General features: G+C 33.7%; 1 protein-coding gene across 2 annotated transcripts; it reads right to left on the reverse strand.

The window, feature by feature from the left end:
• Positions 1-212: 212 nt before the first annotated feature.
• Positions 213-5,023, reverse strand: LOC110025548 (proline-rich receptor-like protein kinase PERK3). Of its 2 annotated transcripts, none has more exons than XM_020726097.1 (12): positions 4,702-5,023; positions 4,358-4,582; positions 4,177-4,262; positions 3,894-4,012; positions 3,665-3,786; positions 3,039-3,587; positions 2,493-2,741; positions 2,175-2,335; positions 1,968-2,047; positions 1,716-1,863; positions 1,441-1,590; positions 213-655 (listed from the first exon to the last, which is right to left on the reverse strand). In XM_020726097.1, the coding sequence occupies exons 2-12, from the start codon at positions 4,527-4,529 to the stop codon at positions 407-409; spliced, it is 2,085 nt and encodes a 694-aa protein (XP_020581756.1). In that variant the 5' UTR covers positions 4,530-4,582; positions 4,702-5,023; the 3' UTR covers positions 213-406. The 2 variants fall into 2 exon arrangements, with proteins under 2 accessions (XP_020581756.1, XP_020581757.1); XM_020726098.1 differs by having other exon boundaries at positions 4,669-5,023.
• Positions 5,024-13,440: the final 8,417 nt, after the last annotated feature.

Consider the following 13,440-nt stretch of genomic DNA (forward strand, 5'->3'; position numbering starts at 1 on the left):
ATATATAATAGTTTAAATTTTTTTATTTTTAAAAATTAAGTTTAAATTTATTTGTATTATACAAAAAAATAATAATAATAAATAATATATATAACACAAATTATTAAATTATAATAAAAATTTAAAAGTATTTTTTAAATAGTTAGATAGTGACCCCACAACACCTAGGTTTTTTCTTAAACCTAAAAAAGTTCAAAAAACAGTCCAAAACAAAGCCAAAAAAATTACAATTACTTTCATTCAAGCTTGTTTTATTCTCAACATCTCATCCAACTATGGTTGTTCTTGGCCCATCCAGCTCAAAGAACTACCATTATTCACTGTACAAATTCAAGTAAGAAAAAACATTAAAATATTTCCAAAAAAAAAAAAAAATCAAATCATACAAAATATATAAAAAAAGAAGCTAATCAAAGCTTGAAGAGCCACTCCATCTATCTTGCAAATACTTATCCAATGAGTTTAGGTGGTTTTGTTCAAAGCTAATAATTGAAGCATCATCATCCACATCAAGCAAAGCAAGGTCTATGTGTGGCCCAATGCTTAAACTTGGATAAGCTTCTTCTTCTTGGCCATCTTGCTCGTTGAGATTATTATTGACATTCGAGCTCATCCATGGCTCAATCTCTTGTTCTCCACGAAGAATCTCCAATACCTACATAAACATTATAAACATGTGAATATAAAGAGGGAGGGCATTCTCTCGAGCAATGGTTTGGTTGCCATTATTTTGATTTAGAAATTAATCTCGCTCACAAATTATCAAAATAGGTTTTTGGCAATGCGGATAAAAGATTGTGTTGACCATATTCTTTGTAATTCTAGTAATCCGCTATGACGATAAGCTTGAAACTCTAGAAATGAATTTTTAATAGTGTGAAAATGTTAGTATAAGCAAATCATGTTAGGGAGTGTGGATAAATGTGTTAAAAATCATAAAAGGCTACACTTTAGTTGATTAATTAACTAGTAAAGCATGAAAGATAATGAAACTATCATAAAGAAGAATACCCTTAATAATTAGGTTTTATTGTAATAATAAATACCATGATTCCTACTAAATTTTAGGTGGCATTTTATATCATTAACACGTAAACTTTCATATTTACTTTAAGTAACACCTGAATCTTTAATATCACATCTCAAATACCACGTGAAATAAAACTTTTCTTAAATAGGTTTATGACACCAAAATGTGATAAGTGTGTGTGTGTGATAATATTAACATTGAAACATAATAATCCAAATTACTCTATAAAATAAGTCTCATGTTACAATGAATATATTTTACTTTAAGCTAAAATGTTAAACTTACACATAAATACTTTATATTTACACATCTTACATATTTCAACTAGTTGACATGCAATCAAACTCAATACTCTCACGTGCCACAATAAAATTGAACAAATCTATTCATAACTTTCCACAAATCAATACCTGATTCATCTGAGGTCGGCGACGAGCTGCCCTTCTAATACAAAGCGACGCAGCACAAACCATCCTTTTCATCTGATCCTCCTCATACTTGCCATCAAGAATAGGATCCAATAACTCCACAACATCTCCCCTCTCTAATATTGGTATAGCCTAAGTAGAATAAAACAGTTCATATAACTTCATAATTAATTTGATCATAAAAGAACCACAAATCTAATAAATAGTTTTGGTTTTGATTAAGAAAAAAGAGAGAGGAGAAGAGTCTATTAACTCACCCACATGACCAAGCTCTCCAGCCCTTTTGGACTCTCATCATTGATTGGCTTTCTACCAGTGAGGAGTTCAAGTAAAACTACACCAAAGGCATAAACATCAACCTTGATGCTGACTTTTCCATACATAAAGTACTCAGGAGCTATATATCTGCAAAATCAAGTTAATTTCATAAATATTTTAAGAATTTATGAAAAGAAAAATAATGATAATAATTTGAAGAGATTTACTTCAAATTGGATAATCCAACTTACCCAAAAGTTCCAACAACATCACCATGAGTTAGGCATGGTGATGTGGTGGGCCCCCATATGGCTAAACCAAAATCAGATAACTGTCATACAAAAAAGCCACATATGTCAAATAAATCAATTTAAATTATGGTAAATTACAAATCTAAAAACTTATCAATTCATATTTATATCACAAACAGGGAATTATGATACAAGTTAAAATTTTACCTTTGGTTTACATTTATCAGAAAGAAGAATGTTAGAAGACTTCACATCTCTATGAATCACAGGTCTTGAGCAGCCATTATGTAGATAGTCCAAAGCTTCTGCAACTCCAACTGCCACCTGAAACCTCATCTCCCAATCTAGTGAAGCCTTGGATCTTTTACCTGAAATTATTTCAAACTTTGAACAATTAATTTCAGAAATTTTAAATTAAGCTTGAAACGATAACAATTTCTAACTTTGGAGTTTAATTGAGACTTAAGACTAAAGAAACCATTCACTGAGCAAAATTTCTGATACAATTTTGTTGCAGAATCTCACCATGGAGGTTGTCTTCCAGGCTTCCTCTAGAGCATAAAGAGTAGATAGAGATAGGATTTTTATCTTCAACACAAATACCAACTAAAGACATGATGCGCTTATGCTGAAGCCTGGTGATGATATCTACCTCAAGAAGAAAATCTCTTGATGATTTTTCAGAGAACTTTGATACTTTGATTGCCACTTGATGACCATTTGGAAGACAACCAATATAAACTTGGCTGTTTCCTCCTTTCCCAATCAAATTTTCTGTTCATGAAGCAAAACGTAAGTAGATATTAAACATTTTTTTTTTTCTTTTTTAAAGGAAATCGATATTTGGCAGAGGCCCAAATATCGATTTCCCATGCGCTTTTTGGCCCCATGATGAGAGCTTACGCTATGTGCCTAAAACTCTAGAGCCCCTGCGCCACAGTGGGATCGAACCCTTGACTTAAGAGAACTTACAATGACCCCGCCACTAACAGGCCAAGGCTTGCGGCACATAAGTATATATTAAACATATTTGATAGGCAAAAGAGACATTCAGGGAGCAGAAATAGGGACCTTGTGAGAAGAAATTAGTAGAATTCTGTAGCTCCTCATACTTAAAAAACTTGCAGGCAGAAGAATTTAGTTTCAGAATTCTCTCCAACTCCTTGATTAGATTAATCTCTGATTTTGTAAAAGGCATAGATCTGTCTGGCAAGTTCATCACCCATTGGACTACAGACATTTTTCTTCCTTCACTGCCTTGCAAAGTTTCAGTTTTTGCTGCCATTGATTTGCACAGCAGCGGCCAACCGGGTTTCCGTTCAGGCAACTTTCTTTGCAGTACTGAAACTGAATTACGGTTGCTTAACTTTTCATAAGAAATAAGGCAGTAATCCTTGGGTTCAGGCAACTGTCTTGAAGTTGCTGAAACTGAATTTCTATTGGTTTTTCTCATCTTATCATAAGAAATAAGACAGTAATCCTTCGTTTCTTTTGTGGTTTTATTCACTGTTTTCTTTTTTTGATCGCATGATATTCGAGCAGAAGTTGGAGCCATGGGTTTAGCATCCATGCCAAGATTTGGATGCAAGAAACTTCTAAGATTCCGCTTCTCTTCTCCTCCTATTGGAGCTCAGCAAGATTAAAATTTTGTAAACTTGTAGAAAGAAATTTGAGATTTTGAATTCAGAATATGATACCTGAGATTGGTTTCAGTTTAGTTGCTGCTCTTTCAAAGACTACTTGCTCCTTATGAACTGCAATTACAGAAACAGTTGAAGGGAGTTTCTTCGCACAATACTGAGCTAGAGAAGTTGAGCACCTGTAAGAGTAAAAAAAAAAAAAGCTTTTTAATTAGCCAAATATAACTATAATAAATGTGTTAAGAAAATAAAATATAAATCTAAATCTAATTTTCTTAACAAATACCCAAAAGAGAAGTTCTTGTTTGCTCCTAGAACAACTGCCTTCGCTGCACAGAGCTCTGCTTCTTTTACCAAAATTCTCTTAATGGAATTTCCACGAGCGATGCGGCCTGCAAGAATTACCTGATATATATCCATGAACAGATTAGAGAAATCTGGCCGTTAAAAAGCGGCTTCTGAATGAAAAGATGAATTTTTTATTTCATTCAAACAAAAATTGCTGAGCAAAATAAGACTTGATCTGCACATGATTGAATCCAGCAGTCATTGATGAGCAGATTACTCACCTTCTTCTTATTACAGAGATCCTCATGCTCTGTCATGAACTCATTTAAGATTCTGAACAAAGTAAGAGTTGGGGTTTTGCTTACTTCTGAAAGAAGAAATCATACAGAAACAAAAAATAAACAGAAATCCAAGAACTTTAACTAGTAATTAAGCTTTCTCAAATTGTGGGTTTTCAAAAACCTGTATCATTCCGAGAAACATTAACAGCCATTACAAAATCGCCTTCTTTGGCGATGCTCGTAAGAGCCCAGCTAAGCAATTTTCTTCCATCGCCATCAATTCGAAATCCGACAAGAATACATCTTTCCTTCCTCTTCTTTTCCTCTTCTGAGAATCCCTTCTCAAAAACCATCCTGTTTTCCTGAATTCTATAAACAGAAAACAATCTTCGAAATCTTCTTCAACCTGAACAAGACAAAACGAAAAACTTTTTTCAAATAAATCTTTAGCAACAGAACAACAACAGGAAACTCATGGAAACAGAACCGAACTTCCTCATATAAATTTATGGAGCAGAAGAAAACCTCTCGTTTAGAGGCAGAAGTTCATAAAAAAATGATGGAAGTTGATCGCAGCCGGTGAAATCATGGGCTTAACTGCGACCATATATAATAAAATTTGAGTTTTTATTGGATTGGAGGAAGAAGAAGAAGAAATGAGTTATTGTTGCGGTGGAGCCATGATGACGGCGGAGTTTAGTTAGGCGGGAGTTTTCTATTACAGAAGGACGAAAGGAGCGCGAAAGATGCAATCTTGGGGAAGGAGCAGTAAACAAAAGCAGAGAAAGCTCAAAAACATGACAGTAAAAGAGGAAGACTCAAAGCAGACCACATGAAGTGGGGACGTTCTGTTTATATATATCTTTTGGGCAATTGCATTTACATACCACATAATCCGAATGTATTTAGATATTAATACATAAATTTGTGATATTACATAAAAAAAATATTACAATTAATATTTTAAAAAGATAAATAATTTTTTTCTTTTATAATTTTGTGACCCCAAAGTAATATAAATATAAATACAAATTTCATATGTTAGATATGAAAATAGATAGAAAAAAATTTGCGTACGTAATACGTACGCAAAGCTGCGTACGTCAGTAGGTTACAAGCAGGCTCTTGGGACGTTATAACCTCGTTATATTCCCTGTAACATACATGTATCTTTTAGTAAATTATACGCTTCTGTTTTCATATATTTATAGGTTACAGGGAGGTTATATGAGGTATAAAGCTGATATAACTCTCAATACCTTCTCTGTAACATATTTGTAGGTTACTGAAGTACGCAGTGCTGCGTACGTCTTAGTTATGCAAATTTTTTTCCAAATAGATAAGACTTAGATGATATTTATATAAATTTTCCATTTATTTTTTTATTACATTAATTTACGCACACGTATATTTGTGTGGATTATTTAGAAATAGTTTTAAAATAATTTCAACAAAATCTGCGTTGGTTGATACTACGGATATGATTTTCTTTTTTAAATTCTGAGCATTTTCAAAAAAAATTAGTCTAGTTGAAATTGTTTTTGTTATTTTTTAAATTATTTTTAACTTTTGATAAATAATATAATCATTTTTTTTATTTTTCAATAAATTAAATTATTTTAAAATACTCTAAATAAACTTTAAACATTTAGAAAAATTATTTTTACTAAATTAATTTGTGAAGATAGAAGCCGGCCGGAAGGTAGGCATAGGTTGGCCATTCTTAATGAGCTTGAGGACTATGGTCAGCGTTCATCAAGTTTGAATATTGACTATATATGACCGCATAAAAAAAACAAAAATTTTCCATGTTTAGAAATATAACCCTAACCTAAGCATTTTATTAAAAAAATTCAGAGTTTTGAATTTGCATTAGTTTAGAAAATTTACAGAGCTTTGAATTGAATTTCTTCTTTCTAGACGAAGGGTCTGTTTGGGACTGATTCTGAAACGTGGCCACAGCCGACCGCGGGGGTCGATCCGCAACCTGCGTTTAGTGTAAAAATTCAAACATAATTTCGGATAAGCTGGTGAAACGCGCGAATCAAACAATACGACGGTATTTTCACCCTCACTTATAACCTGCCCCCAAACGGATCCTAACTTAACAAAAACATTTTTAAATTAGTTGCCTCAAAGTTAAGATATTGCACATAAATTAAGCAATTTTTTTTTAATATATTTCATGTTTACATATATAATTCACTCAAATTTTTTTCACATAAATATAAAAATTTATAAATGTAAATATCAAATTTTATGTACTGATGTGCAAATGCAAACGGTGTGGTCTGTATGTAAATTTCCGATAATAAGAACTGCTCTTGATGCAATAAGCGGAGCACATGCGTTGCCCAGGTGACAAGGCTGCGATTGCCCTACATGAAGGAATTTTTAGTACTATAATAATATTAAATAACGAACCTCCAAATTATAATGCTGCTAAATTATTTAATATTTTATTGCATTTATTACACAAATATGCTCCTCGGCATCTCACCATTATGCCACATGCGAGAGTCACGTGCGGAGCTTTGAGAATATATATATATATATATATATATATATATTCAAAGATGATGAACGGGCGGGCGGAATCGCTAACCACACCTGGCTCACAACTTGTCAGGTCCGTGTTGGAGTCATGCGCTTAATCACTCGCGTACCACACCCATATAGCATCAGTAGTCGGGGGGATTCGATCCTCATACTAGATGACTTACAACTGATAAAACAGATGCCTACATCTTATTTGGGAAAGCGACGATAGTAACAGAAATGTATATTAATGATTAAAAAATTATAATTTGTTGCCATGCTAGACATGAATAATAGATTAAATTCATTATCATCAAATGCATTGGTAAAATTTTATGGATAGCTTCAATTATATATTAATAGTTTAGCCTTTTATATTGAAATTATATTTAATTATTATGAAATTAAACTATATATAATTCATACTTTTTTATAGATCATTCATTTAGCTTTAATTTTTATGATTAATATTGTTCCAATTTTACTGCCCATTAAAGTATAATGAGATAAAAGTTAAATATCATGATTTCATATAGCCATCATTTGTTTGTTATTGCTTTAATTATCCTCGCATGCATAACATATCTTAGCCATCATTACTTTCCTTGCCGTCGGTCTTGTCCTGACAACCGATCAACATTTATGTTGGCCATCCTTCAGCATAATCAAGTATAGTAAATTAACATTAAAAAGCCTTATATTGCTTTGTTATGAAATACGAAAATTTAGGGCCCCTTTGGAGCATTTTTTTTTGGCGTGGTGCGTTTTGAAAGCATAATTTCGGTCATTTGAAAATAACGGTGCTATGGCATTGCTAAATAATTTATATTAAAATGCGGTCGCGGGTTCAACCCTGAGGCCTTCTCTTGTGTTTCTTCTGGTTCTTTCGATCCCGTGGCTCCCTCTCTCACATTTCTTCTGAGCTAGCTGCCTCTCTCGATCGCTCTCACAAAGTTTTTACTCCGCAGCCGATGTGTCTCTTTCGTTTCTCTCTTGCGTATTTCATGCGGCTCTCTTCAGTGGCAACTTTTCTTTCTCCTCTTTCTTTTCCCTATGATCTCTGGTTATTGTGCACAATATGTAATTCCTGTGCTCATTTTCGATGGAATGACATTTTCTTTGTGATTTGTGGCTTTCTCATTTGTGGTTTGTAGGGGTTGTGAGAATTTTGTGGAATCGATTCTGAGCTTTCTCATTTTCATCTCTAATTATTGTGAGAATTTTGTAGATTTTGTGAGTTCTATGATATGTGTGGTTCTGTGGAATGGTGTTTTGGGCGTTCTGTATGCCACTGCGGTGAAAAATGGATGAAACAAGGAGCTTGATTTGTAGATAGCACTGTTTTGGTACCATGTATGTCACTACCTCAAATGAAAAATATGTATTGGAAGTAGCTTTTTTCTTGGGTGCCCTGTGTGTAGATAGCACTATTTCGGGTCCCCTTTAAGTAACCAGTGAGAATTTGAAAAATATGGGTTCCTTGTAAGTAATTACCTCAAATGAAAGAGAGCGCTTGAGTGGTAGATAGCAATGTTTCGAGTGTTTGTATGTAGTTGGCTCAAATGAAAAATATGGTATGACGTTCTACCATTGTCTATGTGTTTGTGTGCGAATTTGAAAAATGGATAAAAAAAGGGTGTTTATTTTGGCTGTAGTTTGTGAGGAGGTAGTAATGTGTTGTGGGAGAAGGTGATGTGGAGGTGGTGGAGTGGTGTGGTGTGCTATTGATGTTGGTTTTTGGTGGCGTTGAGGTGGTTGGTATGTAGTTTGAAGAAGGTGGTGTGGTGTTTCTTATGAGGTAGTGCGATGGTGGTCGGTCTGGTGTTGGTTTGTGGAGGTGTATGGTTGACATGTGGAGGTAGTGGTGTCTGGGTAGGTGTTGGAGTGTGGTTGTAGAGGTGATGGTTAGTTTGTGGTTGTGTTTGGGTGGAGGTGTTTGTGTGGAGGTTGTGTTAGTAATATAGGTGGCGATGGTGTTGTGTGGATGTGTCGGTGCCTTAATGTGCTGGTGTGTGAAGGTGTCGGTGCCTATGTGGTGTCTGGTGGTGGTGTGTAGAGGTGCTGGTGTGATTGTTGCTTTATAGGAAGACCAAAGTAATGGGCTACGAGGATTTAGCAGTACAACTATGCTGATATTTTGTCATCATAGTATAAAATGTTGAATGTGTGGTGAAAGGAGCTCATGATTAGGATTGAATAACAAAAATCAAACAATGATGATTGGATGAGTTGTAAAACGACAGATGTTAAAAATTATAATTGAAAGATGATAATCAGGCAATAACAATTGTTAGCGATGATCATTAGGTTTTATAGTTGAACATAGCTTTAAAATTAATTAGCTATCTAAACTATTTAAATTTAACTCAAGACATGCTCATGTATAGAGTGAATGTAAGTTTATAATTTTTTTAAGAAATATTTAAATACTTCTATTAAAATTCTTAAACACTCAATCTCTTCTTAATTACATCAAGCATCAAATATATATATGTAATTTGTAAATGTAAGAAGTAAATTTAGATGCGAAATATGTAAATATATAAAAATTGGCTGGTATCTATGTAAATGCCCATAAAAAATTAGCTGAGCAGAAACCCTAAGGGAAGCAAACTAAAAAAATTATTTCATGCTCCATCTGTATTTAGTCCCACGTCGGTGGGTCTCTGTTTTTATTGGTATTTAAATACAACTCTTCCTTGCATTTGCGTGTTTTGGCATGTTTTATATCCATATTTATTCGTGTTTTTGAAGCTTTTTGAGTAAGATTTTACCAAACAAATATATGACATTGCAACCGTAACGTATGTTGCGAAACAGTGAAGCATTTCGCAGGGTAATATGTATGATTTTTAAGTGAATTTTATGCTTGTAGCAATTTCTATTATGTCCTAATATACGTTGCGAAAAAGTAAAACACTCAGCGAGATGAAAGATTTTTAAGCAGACGTTAGGTTTGTAGTAGCTCCCATTATGTTTGATTAGTTAATATGCAAACATAAACATAATATTTTAGCTTGCTTGCTTAATAAACGTAGTTGAATAACACTAAGGCTTCGTTTGAGAAGTCGGTGAAGCTTTATCGTGTTGCAGTGAACGTCAGCGCGTGAAAAAGTTCTCGTTTGGTGAAGCAGCATCCCTCGAACGTCTGTTGATGTTCTTTTGTAAGAATTATAATTTTTGCTATTTTAGATTATATATGCTATTCTCATTCCTCCTACGTGACTTTTAAAGGAGCTTCTTTGAATGATGAAACTGTCATATGCAGAGATGCATACGATGTCTGATCTCCATCGTCCATCACAACAATTTTTTTTTAAAAAAAAATTCAAAATAGGGCCCACGTTCATACAACTTTATTGTGATAAATTGTGGGAATTGGACACCATATGCATCTCTGCATACGGTGTCCGTAACTTTTCCGATGAAGCTACTTCAAAATAAACCTTAGAAAGAGTTACAAATGTAAATATGAAATTTTAGGTTTTAAGAATTATGTGGTATGTATGCAATCCCTTTTTAAAAATTTTACATTTATATCATTTCAATTGTTTTAAGCAACATTTTACAATTTAAAATTGATTTAATTTCATTTAAAATTTAGAGGTCAAAACGGAAAAAAAAGTCAAATATGAACCAATGTAAACGTCAGAATGAAGACATGGCACGTGAGGCCCACTAACTAAATTATATATTTATGTATGTTGCTTAATTCATTAATCATTTATGACTAAAGTTAGATTTCAAATTAAGATAAGAAATAATAAGCGCCATTAAATTAGTTTGCCACGAATTAAATGACCATTTATAATTGCAACCTCTAAGTTTAGTCGTGGGTCCCATGTGAAATAGTGGGATATGTATGATTTTATTAAAAGTTATTTTAATAAAATTTAAATGTGAAATTTGGAAAAATATAAATACAATCAATTCTCATTTTTGAACGTGGCTGAGGAGAAATATTTGCGCATGTCTAACGCACGTAGAGCTGCGTACGTCGGTTGGTTACAGAGAAGGTATTGAGGGGTTATATCTGAGTTATACCCCATGTAACCCAACTGTAACTTATAATATATGAAAACAGAAGCACTGAACTTACTAGTTAGAGGTAGGTTACATGGGGTATAACGAGATATAACCCCCCAATACCTTCCATGTAATCTACCGACGTACGTAGCTCTGTGTACGTTAGACGTACGCAAATATTTCTCATGACAGAGAAGATCTTACAACCTAATAAATTCGCCACCTTCATGTGATGTTCATTGATATTTTTGAAATATCGTTGGCATTTATGTAAATAAATTTTATAAATGTGAGAATTTAATTCCTTGTTGTATACCCATATGATATGTCGCTATTAATTATTTCGGTCAAATTAAATGAAAATAAAGAATGCCGACCCCCCCATTAAAGCACTATCAGCGCACAAAAGGTTACAAAGTTAAAACATTATATTTGTTTGATATATTTTTAAGAAGTTTAAATTGCATCATTAAAATTTTTTAATTGCATAATTAATATTCACTTATTTAAAATAAACTAATAAATTTTTAATTTAATTTAGATGCTATAAAATCAATTTAATAAAGTTTCAATAATTATAGGGAATAAAAAAGAATGAAATCATTCAACTCTTTAAAATATGATTGATATTATTAGATATTAAAACTATTAAAATTGTAAGTTTTTTTTTTTTAATTACACATTAAATTGCACATTTTTTACAATTAGTAATTGCAAATATTTTTAAATAAAATGTATACCATGTAGGATGCAGCCACATAGGTATTAGGTATCAAATTTAGCGCGATGCTGCTCTAGACAGTAGGAAAATTATTACACGTTATTTGATACATAACAGTGTAGTCGCATTCAGACCATCGTCTAGACCTGTGGTTAGTCGTGCTAATTTTCTTATTATCTAGAGGTAGTAAAAGTAGAAACTAGCCCATGTAAATAACAATAACGTGTAGGAGAGCTGGTTGAATCATATGCAAATTATCGAGCTCTCATCACACAATCCAGGTCTAGCAACAAAAGTTGTTGAAGGTGACCAGCGGGAGCCTACAATTCGTAGGACTGCGATCGGACAATGGTCGGATCACACAATAGTTGCACGAGATTGGGGGATCAAACGATGGGAGAAGCACATGTTCTGTAGCGCAGAATCATGGATTGTGATCAATGTCGTGATCCCGTGGATCACTGCAGAGCCTTCAAATTGTGCAGTTCAGGGCCAGATCGGACGGCAACGCGATTCACGCAATTTCTTTTCATTTTTAAGCAATTTTAAGTTTTTGAAGCTCATTTTGAGCCTATAAATAAGCCAAAAAAGAAGAAAAAATGTGAAGTCTCCCACGTTGTTTGTACGATCAATAAAATTCCTCCGGCTGGTAAACTGGAGTCTCTCAATCTGTTTGTGTGATCAACTAAGCTACATTCTTTGGCATTGTTTTTTCCCACCTCGAAGTCTTCCCACCTATTTTTGGGATAAAAAAAGCTCCCCTTTGGCATTGTTTTTGCTCAACTGAGAGTCAACTTGCTTGTTTGTGCGATCAATGAAGCTCCCTCGACGAGCTAATTGGAGTCTCCTATCATGTTTGTCTGATCAACGGAGCCCACCTAGGAGTCTCCCCGCCTGTTTATGTGATCAACAAAGCTCCTCTTTGGTGTTGATGCCGCCCACCTTGTACTCTCATCGCATATTTGTGATATCAACATAGCTCCCATTAGTATTGTTGTCGCACTTTTTGGAGGAGATTTTATATTTTATTGTTGTGTCTGTTAGGAGTTATGATAGGAAATAATTTATTCTTATAAATAAATTATTTCCTTAGAATTAGAGTTATGATAGGAAATAATTTATTCTTGTAAATAAATTATTTCCTTAGAATTAGAGTTATGATAGGAAATAATTTATTCTTGTAAATAAATTATTTCCTTAGAATTAATGAGATATTTATTTCCCTATTTTACGTTATTTCCTATATCTCCTAATAATTAATGCGAATTAATTATTAGAGATATTAAGTGTTGTACCCTTCCTTTCATATCATTTACCTTTTATTATTTTTCCTTTTACAAGATTATTGTAAGGGTTATTTATAACCTTATTCATATTAATGAAAATGTGTGTATTCCACCACATTATTCTGAGTTTTAACGTGGTATCAGAGCAAACACGATTCTGAGTCTTACCATCTCCTCTTCCACGCAAAAACCCCATCTATCTTCTTTCTAAGCCAAAACACATGGCAGACGAAACTCAAAATTCAGCAAAACCTGAATCTAACAAATTCAATAATCCGAACGACCCCTTTTTTCTCCACTACTCAGATCAACCCGGTCTCGTGTTTGTTACGTAGCCGCTGAATGGAGAAAACTACAATTCCTGGAGTCGTGCCATGTCGATGACTCTCAACATCAAAAACAAAGAAGGTTTTGTCAACGACACCGTCCAAGAACCACCAGAGACGTACACCGCAGAACTTCAACAATGGAGGCGCTGCAACAACCTTGTCAAGGCATGGTTGTTTAATTCAACTGCAGAAGACATTGTAGCAAGTATAATATATAACGAGAGTGCCCGTGAAATCTGGCTCGACTTGAAGGAACGTTTTTCTTGTACCAACAACGTTCATATTTTCCATGTCGAAGAAGCCATCCACGATTGCAAGCAAGGCGATATGACAGTTGGAGCTTATTACACCAAGCTCAAAGTCC

This window comes from Phalaenopsis equestris, unplaced genomic scaffold (assembly GCF_001263595.1).
Source record: "Phalaenopsis equestris unplaced genomic scaffold, ASM126359v1 Scaffold000301, whole genome shotgun sequence".
In the NCBI taxonomy this organism is placed as follows: Eukaryota; Viridiplantae; Streptophyta; class Magnoliopsida; order Asparagales; family Orchidaceae; genus Phalaenopsis; species Phalaenopsis equestris.